This window comes from Oryctolagus cuniculus, chromosome 3 (assembly GCF_051225735.1).
Source record: "Oryctolagus cuniculus isolate XC-2025 breed Fujian yellow rabbit chromosome 3, ASM5122573v1, whole genome shotgun sequence".
Classification (NCBI taxonomy): domain Eukaryota; kingdom Metazoa; phylum Chordata; class Mammalia; order Lagomorpha; family Leporidae; genus Oryctolagus; species Oryctolagus cuniculus.
In genome coordinates, this window is record NC_142869.1 from 131,577,921 (window position 1) to 131,596,972 (window position 19,052).

The following is a 19,052-nucleotide window of genomic DNA, read 5'->3' on the forward strand; positions in this document are numbered from 1 at the left end:
CGATGTGAGAGAACTGGAAGAAGCTCCTGGCTCCTGCCTTCAGATCGGCTCAGCTCTGGCTGCTGTGGCCAACTGGGGCGTTAACCAGTGGATGGAAGATTTCTCTCTGTCTGTACCTCTCTCTGTAACTCTTTCAAATAAATAAAATAAAGCTTAAAAATTAAAAAAGAAGAGGAAGGTAACAGAAAATGGAATTACAAATAAGTAATTATAAGTAAGATTATTTTGGTGCAAAATGTTTAAATCCATGCAGATTTCCTAATAGTGCATATTTCCTGTGAACTTTTTTTAAAAAAAGAGAGAGAGATGTATTTATTTACTTGAAAGATTGAGTGAGAGAGAGAGAGAGAGGGAGTTAGACAGAGAGAGAGATCTTCCATCTGCTGGTCCACTCTGCAAATGCTGCAACAACCATGACTGGGCCAGGCCAGAGCCAGGAGGTAAGCATCTCTCACTGAGTTTCCCTCATGGGTGGCAGGGGCCCAAGCACATGAGCCATCCTCTGCTGCTTACCAGGCACATTAGCAGGAAGCTGGATCCAAAACGAAGTGGCTGGGGCTTGAACAGGCACTCTTGATTTGATGCCGGCATTGCATGCAGCAGCCTAATCCACAGCGCAACAATAACCACACCTCTGAGAACTTGTTAAGATCTTCAGTAGGCAAGCATTTTCAAATTTTTGCACTGAAATACTTGTATTTTTTAATGATCTTATTTAATTTGAGAGGTAGAGTTACAGACAGAAAGAGGGAGAGACTGAGAGGAAGGTTCACTCCCCAGATGGCTGCAATGGCTGGAGCTGGGCTGATCCAAAGCCAGGAGCCAGGAGCTTCTTCCAGGTCTACCACATGGGTGCAGGGACCCAAGCAATTGGGCCATCTTCCACTGCTTTCCCAGGCCTTAGCAGAGAACTGAATCAGAAGAGGAGCAGCTGGGACATGAACCAGTGCCCATATGGGATGCTGCAGGTGAAAGCTTAGCCCACTATGCCACAGCACCAGCCCCTGAAATACTTTTTGAAAAATTCCTTTCTCTGTGAACTGTTTGAAGTAGCTTTTCATTCTTTCACTGTATATTTTTCTAGGTTTGATATAATATAGATATAAAATATACATGAGGACAGGGTTAAATGTCATGATCTAGAATCTGGAAGTGAAAGTAATCATCTTGTGTGAGGCACCACTGATTAAAAGCTCTGTTTGGAGAGAGTTGTGTATTTCCTTACCATAAAGTAAAGGACTTCATGGGGGAAGGAAGGGAATTGAAATCTTATTAGGCTTTTGCATGTTGTTATATTGTATCCAAAATGATTATGTCTATATGCTCTTATCAGATATCAATTTTTTTTTTATTTTTTTTTCTTTCTTTCTTTATTTTTTTTTGACAGGCAGAGTGGACAGTGAGAGAGAGAGACAGAGAGAAAGGTCTTCCTTTTGCCGTTGGTTCACCCTCCAATGGCCGCCGCGGTTGGCGCGCTGCGGCCGGCGCACCGCGCTGATCCGATGGCAGGAGCCAGGAGCCAGGTGCTTTTCCTGGTCTCCCATGGGGTGCAGGGCCCAAGCACCTGGGCCATCCTCCACTGCACTCCCTGGCCACAGCAGAGGGCTGGCCTGGAAGAGGGGCAACCGGGACAGAATCCGGCGCCCCGACCGGGACTAGAAGCCGGTGTGCCGGCGCCGCTAGGCGGAGGATTAGCCTAGTGAGCCGCGGCGCCGGCCATCAGATATCAATTTTACCAAATCATTAGCCAGAGGTTGCAGATATAAAAGCTAATAGTCATAGGCCTGTGTTCCGGTTATTAGGAAAAAAGCATAAATGATATCATGAAGGTCTGCATATTCTTGTATAAAGCTTACAAGACCTAGTTTTGCTTCCTGATCAGACTTAGAATACAGTTGCTAAAGAACAGACTTACAGTAGGCTCACGGTAGAGTACCAGTGTTTGTTTACGTGTGGTCACAAAAGGTCACAGGAGACATTTATGGGATTTTCAGATGTGCTGGACTGAAGTATAATTGTCGTGTTCCTTTTTTCTCCTGGCTATGAAGGCATATGTTCTGACATCACCAAATATGTGAGGGTGTGTGTGAGTAATTTTAATACAAAAACTCTGTAATGTGTGGGTGTAGGTCTTTTTTCCTCCAGAACGATTTGCTGATTAAGTAGTAACAACATGCCACCAACTGAGGTTTTCTTTTTCTTTTTTCTTTGCCTTTTTGAAAGAAATCTGTGTTTAAAACTTGCACGTGACTTACTTCTCTTCAGTACATCTATCTTCATTTTATTTTTATCTCTCCCTCATGGCATGCTTAAGTTCAGGGATCTGTCATCAGATTAGCATGTATTGATATTCCTTCTGAAGTGGAATATGATCCAGTGTAATATTTGCATTTTCAGGATTCTCTCCAGACCAGTGAAATTAAAATAGTGACACAAAAAATACCTCTTTCTGAAACAGAATACTTCAGGAAACATTGTGTTATCAGAATATTGGTGAAACTTCTGGTATAAAATAATATTTTATATCATTTTTAAGTTAGAATTTTAATATCTAAAATACTCAGCTGATATTGTATATTAATCTTAGTGGTATTCATCACTGGAGACTGATCTGTCAGAAGGTAATATCTAATTTGTCTCAAATGTTTGAGGAGGCGTGAAGAGGTGCCTCAAGCATGAAAACATCTCAAAAGCCATAGAGCAGAGTGACTGTCCATGATACAAGTGGAGAACATTCACTTTGCTTATGTTGTCCTCTGTGATAAAATTAATAAATCTATGTGATAAAGTGGCTGATGACTAAGTAGAGAACTATAGCAGTGTGGACCAAGTAAAGCTCAGTTCTTATTTTTTTTTTTTTTTGGTATTTTGCCTTTGTGAAATAAAATAATTTATTATCCAAAGTCATTTTTTTCTGGGTATGTTTACCAAGCAACAATTTCAAAACAAGGACCACTTTGAAAAGTGATAAATCAAGATCCACGCATCTTTTACTCCTATTTTCTTGGAAAGGGCCGAGGGAAAGTTACCCTGAACTCCTGGACAAGGCTTGACTAAGTCCTGTGGATGTCCCAGGCACATGAATGCCTTCTATCTCAGTCTTCTAGAAATATGTGCTCAATATTTCTTTAGAATAGAGAAAGGATTTACCTTGTGGCATTCGAATGAAGTACAAGGATTTTGAATTAGTACATGGGATAGAATGCCTACTGAGCTGTAATCTTGACCAAAACCATCTACTAGTTTTCAGTTTTCCTATCGATAAAATAGGCATCACAATAGACCCTACTTCCCAAACCATAGTGTGTGTAAAATTAGTTAATCCATGTAAAGTCCTTAGCATAGTGCCTGTGAAGTGATGAATTCTTAGGGGAAAAAAGAGTATTACATAATTATTTGATTATCTGAAGTATAATTCCTTTAACCCAATGTGAATTTTTGTACTTTTCTTTTAATCATATTTTAAGTTTGAAATAATAGTGACTATGCTTCTATTATGAAGAGAGCTTGCGGTCCTGTTCTTTGAATTACATAGTAAGTGACAATTGGATAAAATTAATGTAACTATATTTTCAGTTGTATCTGCCATTCCCAGCCTCCATTTCAGAATCCTATCATGTGGGAGATTTAGATTCAGTTGAGGATCTTTATCCTTCATGGCTGCTCAGCCCCCCTGCCCCTGGGAGAAAAGCATAAGTAATAGGAGAGGAAATGACCCCACAGAAATGTGTATTGGTTGCCCTTTCCTTTATGAGAGGTCAGACACCATATAAGAATAAGACACAATATAAGAAAAAGACAAGGTAAGCCAGGCAATTGAATCTGTTAAATGTATCTACAGAGATTTAGATCACAAAAGAGAATATGAGTTCTGAAATAGTTATAAATTGAAATCCATAGGCTTCCTTAGAAATTTATTTCTCATTTTTCCCCTTGTAGATATCTGGGCAACAGAGCCATGGTTTAAGGTTTAAGGTGAGGATCTAGTGACAGGCAACACAGGGTTTTGTAGACTCGGAGCCTTTTACGAATGCCCTGCACTCCATTTCCCTGTTTGTTCCATAGGCTGAGGCTACCCTGACCACAGTCACACCGTGTGATAATTTCACGTTCTGTTGATATTTGTTGTGTGTTCTCTGCCTGAGGCAGTCAGCCATTTGATTTTATCACAGGCACAAGGATATTGAATTTCAGGTCAGTTTTGAAGCTCAGCTGACAGATAAAGTTTTCTTCGGTTGATTGTCATTTTATTTTTTGAACATAAATAGGTAGTGTCATAGATTATTTTGTGTCTAAGTGGTGTCCACAGGCATTTGTTGCCTTGAATTAGTAAGTGATCAGCAGGATCATTATGGTTGCATAAATCTGGGTGGCACTATATTTTCAAATGCAAGTTCAGTGGGGAGTTTGAGATCTGTTTCTCTGTAGATCAAAGAAAATTCAATCTCATTTCTTGGATCCTGTATTTATGTTTTGAGTTATAGACTTATAAGACCATAAAATATGAAGCCTTCTATCGGATGGTTAGCACCCAGAATAATGTCCTTAATGTTAATATAAGACAAAAAACAACTTGGTAGGTAAATACAAAAAAAAATGCATTAGTTTGGGTTTTTTCCCCACTTTTACTGCATTTGTTTCCAGCTTTTGAAACAATAACCATAATATTACTGATATGGAAACTTAGTCTATTCTTTAAAAGTTAATTTTGGTTTGCATATGTGTTTTTTGCTTACGCAGTTGCTGCTTGCAATTTTTATCAGAAATGAAGCAAATGTTTACTGTCTTAGGAAATGAATTTATATAAGCAATTTTGATGTTAGGTGAATGGCCTCAACTCCAAAGATGAAGAGCATTCAGAAAGGGGATACGTACTTAGATAATTTTCAAAATGTTAAACTTTTCTTCTCTTGCAGTGAGAGGTTTTTCTTGAGGCTGAATAGGAATGGGCTTCCAAAAGCCCCAGATAAACCAGAACGACATTGCTCTCTCTTTGTGGTAAGTGGTCTTGTTTCATCCATTAGGTGGGATCTTCCTATTGTGCTTCCTATTACTTAGGAGAAATAAATTACTATGATAGAATATAGTAGTTTAAGAAATGTTTAAAGAGGCCGGCGCCACGGCTCACTAGGCTAATCCTCCGCCTTGCGGCACACCGGGTTCTAGTCCCGGTTGGGGCGCCAGATTCTGTCCCAGTTGCCCCTCTTCCAGGCCAGCTCTCTGCTGTGGCCCGGGTGTACAGTGGAGGATGGCCCAAGTCCTTGGGCCCTGTACCCCATGGGAGACCAGGATAAGAACCTGGCTCCTGCCTTCAGATCAGCGCGGTGCGCTGGCCGCGGCGGCCATTGGAGAATGAACCAAGGGCAAAAGGAAGACCTTTCTCTCTGTCTCTCTCTCTCACTGTCCACTCTGCCTGTCAAAAAAAAAATTTTTTTTTAAAAAGAAATGTTTAAAGAATGAATGAGAGATTAAATCAATATCATTAAAGTATTATTTAATATTATTAAAGTGTTATTTAATATTATTAAAGTATTATTTGATATCAGTAGACCTAAAGTTGATTACAGAGGTATTTTTAAAACAGAAATTGTGTGCTTCTTCTATAAATATTCCATCAAGAAGGCCTATGTTCATCTCTGTCTTTATTCTATTATGTGTGAGAATAATCAGCTATGTCCCTTAAGTACTTCTGCATAGATTATGAATTCTAAAATAACTAGACTTTGTTTTTTTGTAGGATTTGGGTAGCAGTGAGCTAAGAAAGGACATTTTTATCACAGTGCACATTATCAGGATTGGTAAGTACAGTATTTGTCTGTATGACAGGACCAAGTTATGAGAAGAAGAAATTCTGAGAACAGGCTCTGTGTGGTTGTGATTTGTCTGCTGTCTGAATCAGAAAGCATTCAAAGTCAGATCTGAACCCAAGAATCACCAAAATTGCCAATTGTTCCCTGGCCTCCTCAGCTTCACAGGCAGCTCCTTACTCATCTTAGATAAATTTTGGTCTCTTGCTATATAAATTGTTAAGTGGTTTATTTAGTTTCTGTTGTCTTTTATAATTATAATTTGTTACCATAAACTAAACTATTAGAAGCTGAGTTTCCTACTAGTTTATGAAAACTTTGTACCAGTTGGCATTTTCCAAAGTGCAGAATGCTATAGAGCATTCTTGCAGAAAGTACTATGAGAAAAAGGTTATGAAATACTGAATAATGGATGTGTTTTCACTTCTGTCATCAGCTTAATGAAGGTTCTGAAAAGTATGCCTCTCTGATTTTGTTGGTCCCCAAAGCTTTCCCCAAATTTGAATTTGACTGTGACAATGTTTGAAAACACTTTCATAATGTAGCATTTATTTGTTTGTTTGTTTATTATTTTTATTTATTTGAAATATAGAGTTAGATATAGGTAGAGATAGAGAGAGAGGTCTTCCATCCGCTGATCCACTCCCCAAATGGCCACAGTGGCCGGAGCCAAGCCGATCTGAAGTCAGGAGCCAGGAGCCTCCTCCGGGTCTCCCACGTGGGTGCAGGGGCCCAAGGACTTGGGCCATTTTCTACTACTCTCCCAGGCCATAGCAGAGAGCTGGATCAGAAAAGGAGCAGCCGCAACTAGAATCGGCACCCATAAGGGATGCCACGCTTCAGGCCAGGACTTTAACCTGCTGTGCCACGGCGCCCACCCCATGTAGCATTTATTAATGTCTTGCAGAATGCACTTGGGTATTCTGTGGTGAACTTGCTCCATGAAGCTAGAATGTGTTCCCATGTTTTTATGTGTATTTTATTCTAAAAGCAGGTGTTTTATGGCAGGGAAACTAGATATGAAAACAAGTGGTTAGACTACTGAGTGTTTCTATTAAGGCTAACCAGGTAATACTGGAGAATCCTTCCCACTTCTTCACTGACTGTGCTACATTACTTTTGTCAGAATACTGCAGAATTGTGATACATCGCCATGCAGTCCTGCAGTGTGAACTTTCATTTTGTATTCTTTCATCTTACACATATAATAAAAACATTGTACACTGAGACAGGCTAATGAAGCATGCTGTCATTACAACATAGATTTTCTATATTTTTTCTAATAAAAATCTGTTTTGAAAACCCATTTTCATTTTTTGCTATTTCTTCTATATTTGAAGGAAATGGTAAATGACTTTTAAATTAATTAATTTATTTTAAAGATTTATTTGTTTGAAAGTCAAAGAGAGAGAGCTCTTCCATACATGGATTCTCTACCCAAATGGCTGTAATAACTGGGGCTGGACCCAACAGAAGCCAGGAATATAGAACTCCATGTGCATCTTCCACATGGGTTTCAGGGGCCCAAGTTTTTGGGCCATCTTTCACTGCTTTCCCCAGGTTCATTAGCAGGGAGCTGGATCATAAGTGGAGCAGTTGGTGTTCTCAACAGCTCTCATATGGAATGCCTGCATGATAGGCAGCAGCTTAAGCCGCTGCACCACAATGCCAGCCCCTAAATAATTTTTTAATTGGTTTTGGTTTTAAATTTTCTTTTTACAAATGAGTATTTGAAAAAAATTAGAAAGGATCTTTTAAAGTGTTGTTAAAGTTGCAACCCATGCTGCCATGTACTTATGAGATAAAACCTCTGTCTATTCCCAGAAGGTAATTCTTTGTTTGCTTGTTTGTTTTCAACTCAATTTTTTTAAAGATTTATTTTATTTATTTTAAAGACAGTTACAGAGAGATGTAGAGACAAAAATTCCCAGATAGCCACAATAGCTGGAGCTGCGCCGATCCGAAGCCAGGAGCCAGGAGCTTTCTCCGGGTCTCCCACATGGCTGCAGGAGCCCAAGAACTTGGGCCATCTTCTACTGCTTTCTCAGGCCACAGCAGAGTGCTGGATTGGAAGAGGAGCAGCTGGGACTAGAACTGGTGCCCATATGTGATGCTGGCGCTTCAGGCCAGGGCTTTAACCTGCAGTGCCATAGCGTCAGCCTCTTATCTCAAATTCATACTACCAGTTGTTAATGTGGCTTTGTATATCTTCATATCCACATTGTTAAAACTTGAATATAAAACCTTCTATAGAATTGAGAGACAAAGTTACTGACATGCTTTCAGAACTTTCTAGAATGTATGTACAGGTTTCAAGTGGTAGAAATACATGTGGCAGAGTGAGTATATGCCCATCTAATTTGTGGCCTTCACTCAGTGTCATTGCTGAGGCAGCCAGCTCAGTAGTATTGACAGGCTGCCTTCCGAGTATGACACTTGAATATTTTTTTCCTGAGACAAATGGTCATTAAGGCATAAAATGAATATTGAACCAGAAATTACCTACCCACCTGTCTCCAACTTGGATCAAATGAATACTTCTCTAGGATTATCACCAAAAAAAAAAAAAATTACTGTTTCAGTATTTTGAGACTAAAGAAAAACAAGATGAAAGTAAAATTATTTTAAATTTTATTTATTTTATTTGAAAGGCAATGAGACAAACAAACAGATAGAAATCCCCCATCGGCTTGGTCACTACCCAAATGCCTGCAACAACCAGGTCTGGGCCAGCTCAAAACCTGGATCCATGAATTCAAACTGAGTTTTCCACATGGTTGGCAGGGACCCAACTACTTGAGCCATCACCACTGTCTCCCAAGACGCACATTAGCAGGAAAGTGGAATTGGGAGCAGAGCAGGAACCCAAACTAAGACGTTGCAAGGTGAGATACACAAATCTCAAATGGCATCTTAACTGCTGTTCCCAATGCATGCCCCAGGGTAAAATTTAAGAGAGGTTAATCCTTAATCTGACATCTCCTTTGATGCTGGGACAGATGCTTCTTTTTTTTTTTTTTTTTTAATAAAATATCCCTTGAGGGGCTGGCTCTGTGGTGCAGCAGTGTAAGCTGCCACCTGAAATGCTGGCGTCACATCATGGTCTCTGGTTCCTGTCCTTGCTGCTCAACTTCCAGATCAGCTTCCTGCTAATAGTCTGGGAAAAGCAGTGGAAGACGACCCACGTGCCCGGGGCCCCTGCCACCTGTGTGGAAGACCTGGAATAAGCTCCTGGCTCCTGGCTGCAGCCTGGCCTTGCCCCAGCTGTTGCTGCCACCTGGGGAGTGAACCAGTGGATAGAAGATTTCCCTCTCTATGTGTTTGTCCCTCTCTCTATTCTGCCTTTCAAATAAATAAATAAATAAATCATTAAAAAAAAAAAAATGTGTCCTGAAAAAAAAAAAAAACTCCCTTGGACCTGCTTTAGTAGGAAAAAGATACCTTGACCCTCACAGGCTGCAGAAAGCAGGAGCTTTTCACTTTGTGGAATTTAAGCTGAGATCTGGTTTGGAAAGAGCGGGTGTAAAAAGGGAGTAATTAATTATTTTATATCTTCCTGTCTGTCCCAGTTAGCACTTTTTTTGACCTCTGTGCCTTCCTTTTTTTTCTGGTTGCTCAGTTTTTGTTTTTGTTTTTATTTTTAAAATTTTTTGTTTGTCTATTTGAAAGAGTTTACAGAAAAAGAGGAAGAGAGAAAGAAATCATCCATTATAGGGCCGCTGCTGTGGCACAGTGGGTTAACGCCCTGGCCTGAAGCGCTGGCATCCCATGTGGGCGCCGGTTCGAGTCCTGGCTGCTCCACTTCCAATCCAGCTCTCTGCTATGGCCTGGGAAAGCAGTAGAAGATGGCCCAAGTTCTTGGGCCCCTGCACCCACATGGGAGACCCAGAAGATTCTCCTGGCTCCTGGCTCCTGGCTTTGGATCGGTGTAGTTCCAGCCATTGCAGCCAATTGCAGAATGAACCAGCGGATGGAAGACCTCTCTCTCTCTCTCTCTCTCTCCCCCTCTCCCTCTCCCTCTCCCTCTCCCTCTCCCTCTCCCTCTCCCTCTCTGTGTAACTCTGACTTTCAAGTAAAATAAATAAATCTTTAAAAAAAAAAAAAAGAAATCATCCATCTTCTGGATTTACCCCCAAAATGGCTGCCAGGAGCCAGCAACTCCATCCTGGTCGCCTACATGGGTGGCAGGGTCCCAAGCACTTGGACCATCTTCCACTGCTTTTCCCATGCCATTAGCAAGGAGCTTGATCGTATGTAGAGCCGCTGGGACTCAAACCTGTGCTCATGGGATTGCCTGCCTCCTATGCAGCAGCTTAACCTGCCATGCCTCATTGATGGCCCCAATTGCTCAGTGTTTTTACCTTTTCCCATTCCTCCTCCCTGTTTAGAGAATCTTTCTAGAAATCCAACCAGAAATGTAAATTCTTGTTAATCCTGCGTTTGGGAATATGCAATGGTCTTTGTATTATGGTAGCTAGAGACCTTAGTAGCCAATGTCGCTCCCCCTCTTCGTGGAGGAACGACACAGGACCCTGCGCTGTTCCTTCGTCCGCTCGGCCCTCCCCGGGTTTGCTGCTGGTTCTTCCCGGGTTGGCTACTATCCCTTCCACCTCCGTGGAAGGGCAGTTCCCCCTGGCCGCATTCCCCACTTCCGCAGGGGAGCGGCACACCGCCGGCCGGCTTCCTCAGGGGGCTGCACGGGTGTTCCTTCAACTAGATGTTCCCCTTAGATGTTCCCCATAGATGTTCCTCGTGCATGCCGTCTCTCTCCTCCTTTATAGTCCTCCTCCGCCAATCCCAACTCGGCTGCCCACACGCTGAGTACGCTGCTCTCCTCCAATCAGGAGCAAGTCCTACAGTTTATCAGTTGAACTGGAGGCAGCTGTGCGGAAGCTGTTTACTTCTCTCCCAGCGCCATATTGTGGGAGAGCAGATGCATAGAATAAGTCTTAATTCCAGTAACTCAGTCTAGTCCGGATTGCTCCCCACAGCCAAAGCTTTGGTGCCCAAATTGTCAGAAAAGAAAACTTAAAACTCCATGTTAGAGGACATGAGAGGTGTGGGGGTTTAGGAGTTCAGTTTACCATGTCACATAGGATAACACAAACCTCACATTGCAGGTAGTTATGGAGGTCACACTTCTCCCATCCTCTCATTTTGTCAGTGCCCCGCTCCAGTTGTTTCTTTAGCATAGTAGTAGCTGAAGGGAGTGTTTAAAAATAAGGAAAAAATATGGTGATGTCTAACATGCCCTTATATAAGTTGTAGGAATTTTTTGAACCTATTTTTTATTTACTTTTTTATTTGAAAGGCTCTCTCTCTCTCTCTCTCTCTCACACACACACACACACACACACACACAGAGAGAGAGAGAGAGAGATCCCATCTGCTGATTCATTGCCCAGATGCCTGCAAAAGCTGAGGCTGGGCCAGCCTGAAACCAGGAACTGGGAACTCAATCCAGGTCTCCCATGTGGACAGCAGAGACCCAGGTACATGAGCTATCAAGCGCTGCAACCAGGTATTCAGGGAGCTAGAATCAGGAGTGGAGCCAGTACTCAAATCTAGATATTCTGATATAGTACCAGCCCACCCCTTAAATTGTGGAAATTTAAAGCTAAAAGCATTCTTAAGAATAATTTTGTTTAGTATTTCTAAGTTTCTCATTTTTAATTGTGGACTTCTTTTATTAAATTAAATACTTCAGAAGTATTCCAATCAGAAATCTTCTAATCAAGTTGTTGTCTTCCATTTACAAGGGAATAATTAGTGAAAAAGATGGGATTGTATATTTCATCCTAATAATAATCATAATAGAGATAAATCAAAACTTTTTCATTTCACATGTGACAGAAGTTTTAAATTTGCTTAGATCCATTCTACAGATAAAAATTTAATTGATGATTTTTAAGTATAACATTATAAAGTGATTTGAAAGTTGAATTTATATTAAAATCACATAGCTGGACAGTTAGCTACATATTATAGCATCAGGTCATGAAAATCAAAATAGAAAATGAAACAAGCACCCATAATGCCTTTAATTTTATTTTTAATTCATACATCTGAAAAGCAACTGACTTATTTTGAATATTTTTTGGATTTTTATTCTGATAAAATAAGAGGTTTTCAAGCTATAATTTGAAAGCAGTTTCCTGAAAGTGACCTATCACAGGCAGTTTTTTGTTGTTGCTGAGTGATGAAAGCCAGAGTAGATATTACCACCCCCTTTTCTATTTAGCACTGGGCTTTGGAGCTGCCTAGATGTGCTATAGCAGAATTTTGCTCACATGGAAACAATGTATGGATCTGTTGGCAGGCGTCTAGAGACCTTGCATATTTTATTCCACTTAATACTTACTATATTTCAACTTTAGTATACGATCAGCTTTCCCTCATCAAAGAGACCATGGGCAATCAAATACCATAATAATTAAATACCAATAACAAATATTATATATATATATATCAGTAGCATATTTTTGAAATATGTGATCATTTAAACAGGTTGGAACTTTGTAATAGTGTGAGCCCCCTGATGTGGTTTCGGGGGGGACAGGGTTGTCAACAGCCTGCACTCTGGGCCCAGAGCATGCCCATTTGATCACCTGTACTTGACTTGCTCTGCTACTCAGAGTCTCATGCTGCTCTCTTTTCTTTTTTTTTTTTTAAGGATTTATTTATTTATTTATTTATTTGAAAAGCAGAGATACAGAGAGCAGGAGAGAGAGAATCTTTCATCCACTGGTTCACTCTCCAAATGGCCACAACAGCCGGGGCTGGGCCAGGCCAAAGGCAGGAGCCAGGAGCTTTTTATTTCAGGTCTCCCACATGGGTGCAGGGCCCAAGCACTTGGGCCATCCTTGCTGCTTTCCCAGGCACATTAGCAGGGAGCTGGATTGGAAGTGGAGTAGCTGAGACTCCAACCGGTGCCTGTATGGGATGGCAGAAATGCAGGCAAAGGCTTATTAGCCTTCTACACCATAGTGCTGGCCCCAAGCTGTTCTTTTTCAAAGGTGAAATTTTGAAATAGCTTTTTCAAAGTGGAATTTTCAAAAAACTAGAAAATGAAATGGGAAACGTGACTGCTTTTAAATGACGTGAGCCTCCTGGAATGCCTTCATGGATCCCAGGAGCAGGGAGGTGGTTCTGAAGCAGGGGTTGAGCTCCAGTCTGGACGTTTTAGATGACAAATAAAGCCCCGTGTTTAACCTACTTGCCCAAGGTCACAGGGCAGGGGTGATGGGAGAAGAGAGCCCAGGACTGAAGCAACATCTTCTCTTACCCTGAACTTAGGGGCTTCCCGTCACCCAGTTGCATTTTACAGGGGCCTCTCTTGTAGCTCTATGTGTTTCCTTTAAAAATGTGTGGAGTCAAGTGACTGCATGGATTATATTTACTCTTCTACCTGACAGGTCGAATGGGAGCAGGGGAAAAAAAGAATGCCTGCAGTGTGCAGTACCGGCGACCTTTTGGCTGTGCAGTTCTTAGCATTGCTGACCTGCTGACAGGAGAAACAAAGGATGACCTCATCTTGAAAGTGTACATGTAAGAAACACACACTTAGTAGGGGCTCGGGTGGGCACACGGGAGCACATGGATGCTGCTTGGGTGAACGCAACTTTCTTTGGCTAATGGAAAAGCAATGGGTAAGTTGATGTGATGGACCATTCCTTAAAAATCCAATAATCTGTAAATGTGTAAACCCACAAGTCACTGTTTCCCAGCTAAAGGAATTATGAAGTTGAGAGTCAGTGAATACAGACAGTTTATCAGTTAGGTGCAATGTCTACTGTGTAGAGTATCCCCTTTGAATTTATAAACTTGGCATGGCTTTACTATGGACATCTAATTTGTTCTTGGAAGGCAGACATGCTTTTGAGTATAAATTAATTAGAATTAGCTGAGGGACTCTCAGGTGATTAACCTTCTACTCCCTATATGAGGTTGCTGGGCCTGCCACAACAGTGGGGCTTAAACAACAGAAATGTACTGACTCACAGTCCTAGAGGCTTGACATGCAAAATCATGGTCATGGCAGGTTTGTTGTTTTCTGAGGGCTGAAACGGAGAAATCTGCTCTCTGCTTCTCTCCGAGTTTCTAGTGATTTGCTGGCAGCCCTGTAGCTGTGCCATTCCGCTGTCTGCTTTCATCTTCAGCTGTGCCCACCTTGTGTGCATGGCTGTCCTGTGTCCAGCTTCCCTCTTTTTATAGGGACATAGTCATACTGAGTCATGGGGCTCTCTGATGGCCTCATTGTAACTTGATTACCTTAATAAAATTAGGATCTCAACATTATAATGAATGGGAAGGGTTGGAGTGGGCACAGATTGACCTGCAATGCTTTAATAAGAAAGTCACTTGATACATTCCAAACCCTAAATTCTATGGTTTTTGCAATACACATGGATTTGGATCTACTCACCCTGAACACCTGCCCCCAGGTTGATTATTGGGAGCTGATAGTGATGTCATCCTCAGAGAAAAACCCTGAGCTTCTCTTCCTGGCCACTTCCATGAGTAAACTTGCTCTACTTTTCTATTCCACAGACTTTGTTGATATGTACAACAGATGCCAGTAATTTTTTCATGTAAGGGAGAAACACAATTGGCCCATCATCTGGGGACATGTGTATGCTTCAAATTGCTTTTTGTCCACTGCTGCAGAGTTCAAGGATTTACTCTCCACTCAGGGGAACTTAGACAACACATTTAGTAACTAGTTGTCAAAGATCTATCCCTGTGCTTTGGGAATGGAAACTCTTTTTATTCCTTTCATGGGCATGAAACCCATGGCCTTGATTTTGAACTTGAAGATTCTGGCAAAACTAATGGGTAGTAAAAACTGTTATTGTTTTTGTCACATGGTGGCCCTCACTTTCAGTGGTTGGACTGAAATCCATGATGATCTTTCCAAACTCTACTGGTAGTCATGCAACTGAACTCTTGTGAAATGGTAATGTTTGGTAACAGCTTCCCTGTACGGTGTTTGTTCTGGGTGTAAGGGATTGAGTTCAGCACTTTGCACATATCTTGTCCTTTTATCCTTGTAATGAATCCTTGAAGCAGCTGCTGTTAGCACAGTTGTGCACAGAAGGAGACCAAGAGTTAAATGACTTGCTCTAAGTCACTTAACTACTAGGAAAGAGAAGCAAATTTGAATTCAGGACTGCCCAGCTCCAGAACCTGAGGTCCCAAATTAGCAGCTGTATTTATTCTCATGTTATTTTGCAGTGCTCTCTTGTAGTGTGGCAATAATGCTGTGATGCAGTGTTGTTTCTTATGAAAACAAGTATCTTCATAAGAGTGTTTTGATTGATAGTGTATAGTGTTGCTATTCAGGACTCTTTGGAGGGCACATTTGTGGCTAATCAAAGATAACAGGCAAGTTTGTCCCTGCCTAACTGGGAGAGTGATGGCAGTGAAGATGGGTAGCTGACCCAGATATTTAGGAATCATCAAGTTATTAACAGTCAGAGAGACATCCATCCATCCATTGACCCATGTTTGCAATGCATTCAACTGACATTTTCTAAGCACCCATAAAATTCAAAGTACTGAGGGGGGCTCATGTCAGCACCCCAGATCTAGTCCTGATGGTTTCAGGGAACTGTACCATCCACACCAACATCAGCTAGCAGGTGATAAGAGCAAAATTAAAAATGTGCCAATGGCTAAGAGAGTAAGGCAGAGATGCTATTTCTCCCAAAATTGGAATATCTTGAGAGCTTTTTACTACCCGTTGGTGACTCTTGACAGCCTTTTGCCTGTGGAAGCTGTGTTAACATGCCTTTCATTGTGTTTACTTTGTTTCATTTTTATGATTGCCCAACCTTGTCATGTTACAGAAGGTAGAGACTCACTAAGAGCTAGCATTTATTGATCATTTATCGGGTATTACCCCAAGTAAATGCTTATTTAATGTTCTTGGTTAGTACTCCTGTTTCACAGGTGAGGAAATCAAGGTACAACTAGGGTGAATAAGTTGCCCAAAGAACATGGCTCAGTTAATGTTGATATTTCTAATCTGGAGAATCAAAATCTTAGTCTGCACTGCCTTCTGCCATAAGCAGTGTTCTCTGGAGTTTGTTTTCATTTGGAGTGACCACATGTAATTTGTGAACTATTCATCCCAAGTGCTGCTTAATTGTGAGGCAGGCAATTAGACATTCCCAGGTTTGGGCGTTCCTGCTCATCTTGGGGCAACCATACTAAAACTGACAGTCATTTGCAGTAGATTGCTGGGGATCCAAGGAGGCTTAGAGAAGTACATCCTAGTGTGTGTGTGTGTGTGTGTGTGTGTGTTTTAAGATTTTGTTTATTTGAAAGGTAGAGTTACAGGCAGAGTGGGAGACAAGAGAGAAAGATCTTCCATCTGCTGGTTTACTCCCCAAATGGCTGCAACAGCCAGAGCTGTGCCAATCCAAAGCCAGGAGCCAGGAGCATCTTCCAGGTCTCCTACATGGGTGCAGGGGCCCTAAGACCTGGGCCTCTTCCACTGCTGTCCCAGGTCATTAGCAGAGACCTGGATCAGAAGAGGAGCAGGCGGGTCATGAACCGAAGCCCATATTGGGATGCTGGTGCCAGAGGCAGAAGTTTAACCTACTAAGCCACATAATGTGTTTTCACAAAAAGAGCAGGTGTGCTATCAAGGTCATTGCTTGTTCTCATGCATCATTAAAGCTTAACTGAGTGTTAATGTTTTCACAGGTGTAACACGGAGAGCGAGTGGTACCAAATCCATGAGAACATCATCAAAAAGTTGAATGCACGTTATAATTTGACTGGCTCCAATGCAGGTGAGTATATAGGGCTGCCTGACTTTTCCTATAGTTTTTTATTTTAAGCTCTTCTTTTGTCTGTGGAGAGGAAGGTGATCAGCCCTTTGTTTTTCTCTCTATTCACTCTCAAACTTTAAAAATGCTCAGTCAACATCCTGGTACATCTCACTGTAATAACAGGCTTGTACCTGTAACTGTCTATGAAAAATTTACTCCACTTTCAGTTCAGAACAAGCAGAGGATCTGCATTTGTTCAATAGCACTGAGTCTTGAAATCTCCACATCATTACTGGAAGCTAAAATCCAAGTACTAAATATGTTAGGGTTTGTGACTGTTGTGTTGAAATAGCTTTGATAAACAGATCTGTAAGTAAGGTACAATAAAAACATGCTTTATTGTTCATAGCTGGCTGTGAGCAGTGGCATGATTGTACTATAGAACAAACATACAGGTTCACTGATTGAAACTGGCTAAGAAGGAGACTGATGCTGGCTGCAAAGTCCTGTATCACTTGCTGAGAAAAACTGGGGGGAACCGCAATGTTATGTACCACTGTAAGTTAAATGTAACATATAATACACAGTATGATATTACACTGGTATCGCATTCTATAGCATACATAGAGTATACAGCATATACACAGAATGACATCTCATCAATAGACAAAAACTTGGTAAACTTTGCTCCCTATCTATCTTTGAAGCCCACATTAAAGTAAAATAAACCGTGAAGTGTGTTTTCATCAACATAAAGAAACTTCAAATTAAGTATGTCATTACTTGAATGTGTTGGTGTTTTTAAAACAATTTTTAAAGCACCTTGGGTATAGATTTTTTTAAAAAAGATTTATTTATTGATATATTTGAAAGTCAGATTACACAGAGAGAGAAGGAAAGGCAGAGAGACAGAGAGAGAGAGAGAGAAGGAGAGGCAGAGAGAGAGAAACAGAGAGAGGTCTTCCATCCGATGGTTCACTCCCCAATTGGCCGCAACGTCTGGAGCTGTGCCGATCCAAAGGCAGGAGCCAGGAGCTTCTCTGGGTCTCCCACGTGGGTGCAGGGGCCCAAGGACTTGGGCCATCTTCTACTGCTTTCCCAGGCCACAGCAGAAAGCTGGATCAGAAGTGGAGCAGCCAGGACTTGAACCAGTGCCCATATGGGATGCCGGTGCTTCAAGCCAGGGCATTAACCTGCTGTGCCACAGCGCTGGCCCTGAATATAGATGTTTATGCTGTCATCCAACTTACCTGGCAAATAGAAGAACCAGAGTTTAAATTTAGATCACCTTTTTTTTTTTTTTTCAGACTTGTGCACAACTTGCTAGGCCAAAATGGCTACAAAGAGAAAGTAACTGCAGTAGGAGCCTTGTGGTTCCGTTCAGTGAGAGCCACAAGTATTCATGGCTCACACATGCTTCAGACTTAATGAGTGGTGAGGTCAGTTCTCTCCTCCCTCTCCCAAGAGCTGAGGAGGTAATTGGGGTTTTATTCCACGCAGTTGGTCATTTGTTTTGGATAAAGTCCTATGTCTACCACTAAATAAACAAAAGACTTGAAACACTTGCTAGTTAGGGCAGAGTCCTTAAAGCATAAGAGGAGGTAGTAGGCATGGAATACATAATAAGCATACTTCAGAAGCTGCCATGTGTATGCCTGTCTTGTCTTTTCCTGTAAAGAATTCTGATAGTACTGATATGGACCACATGGTCTCATTCCAGTGTACCCTCAAAAGATGGTGTAGAGGCACTACTTTTTAAAAAACTTATCTTACCTGATTCTGACAGACTTCCAACCAACTCTCTTCATTCTATTCTAAACCTTTTGATGTTTCTTGATCGTTTATCATTAGACACTGTAGGTCTATACTGTCCAATTCATTAGACTCTAGCTGCTTGCATTCACTAAAGGTGAGCCTGGCACAGGTCTAGGTTGAGATAGACGTGCTGTAATTGTTAGCTGCATACCAGCTTTTGAAGATTTAATAGCATAAAAAGAATGTATAATATTCTATTAATAGATTTATATTGATTACTTATCAAAATAGTATTGTAGAAATACTAGGCTAAATAAAATATTATTAAGTTGATTTTGTTTCTTTTCACATTTTTAACATGGCTCCTCGAGTGGTTTAAATTCCATTCATGACTCACATCAATTCTGTGGAAGGGCACTGCTCCAGACCCAGTTGAAAGGGTAACATCTTGTTATGTTCCTCTGCCTCACAAATTCACAATGCCCTGCCCTGTTCTGCCCTCTCATTAAGAATAGAGGAGTTGATGGTGGCCATTGTGTATCTGTGCTTTCTCTCCAAAAGCCCTACTTCTCTTAATCTGCTACTGTTTGCCCTCTGTGTGAGTAATAAGTCTAAAACTAGCTCTGGCCTGTCCTTTCCCATGTAGTCTCTGACATACATCTCACGCTGCCCTGACTAACCAGAATCTGTTCCTTCCCAGCCACTCGTTGAC

General features: G+C 41.3%; 1 protein-coding gene across 5 annotated transcripts in view; it reads left to right on the plus strand.

Moving 5' to 3' along the window:
• Nucleotides 1-19,052, plus strand: part of DOCK4 (dedicator of cytokinesis 4) — a 521,894-nt gene that overhangs the window by 280,872 nt on the left and 221,970 nt on the right. For all 5 annotated transcript variants that reach the window (XM_017342765.4, XM_008258382.5, XM_008258384.5 and 2 more), the window contains exons 9-12: nucleotides 4,917-4,998; nucleotides 5,738-5,798; nucleotides 13,223-13,355; nucleotides 16,518-16,606. In XM_017342765.4, coding sequence (XP_017198254.1) covers nucleotides 4,917-4,998; nucleotides 5,738-5,798; nucleotides 13,223-13,355; nucleotides 16,518-16,606 — 365 coding nt within the window. The remainder of the gene's footprint in view (nucleotides 1-4,916; nucleotides 4,999-5,737; nucleotides 5,799-13,222; nucleotides 13,356-16,517; nucleotides 16,607-19,052) is intronic.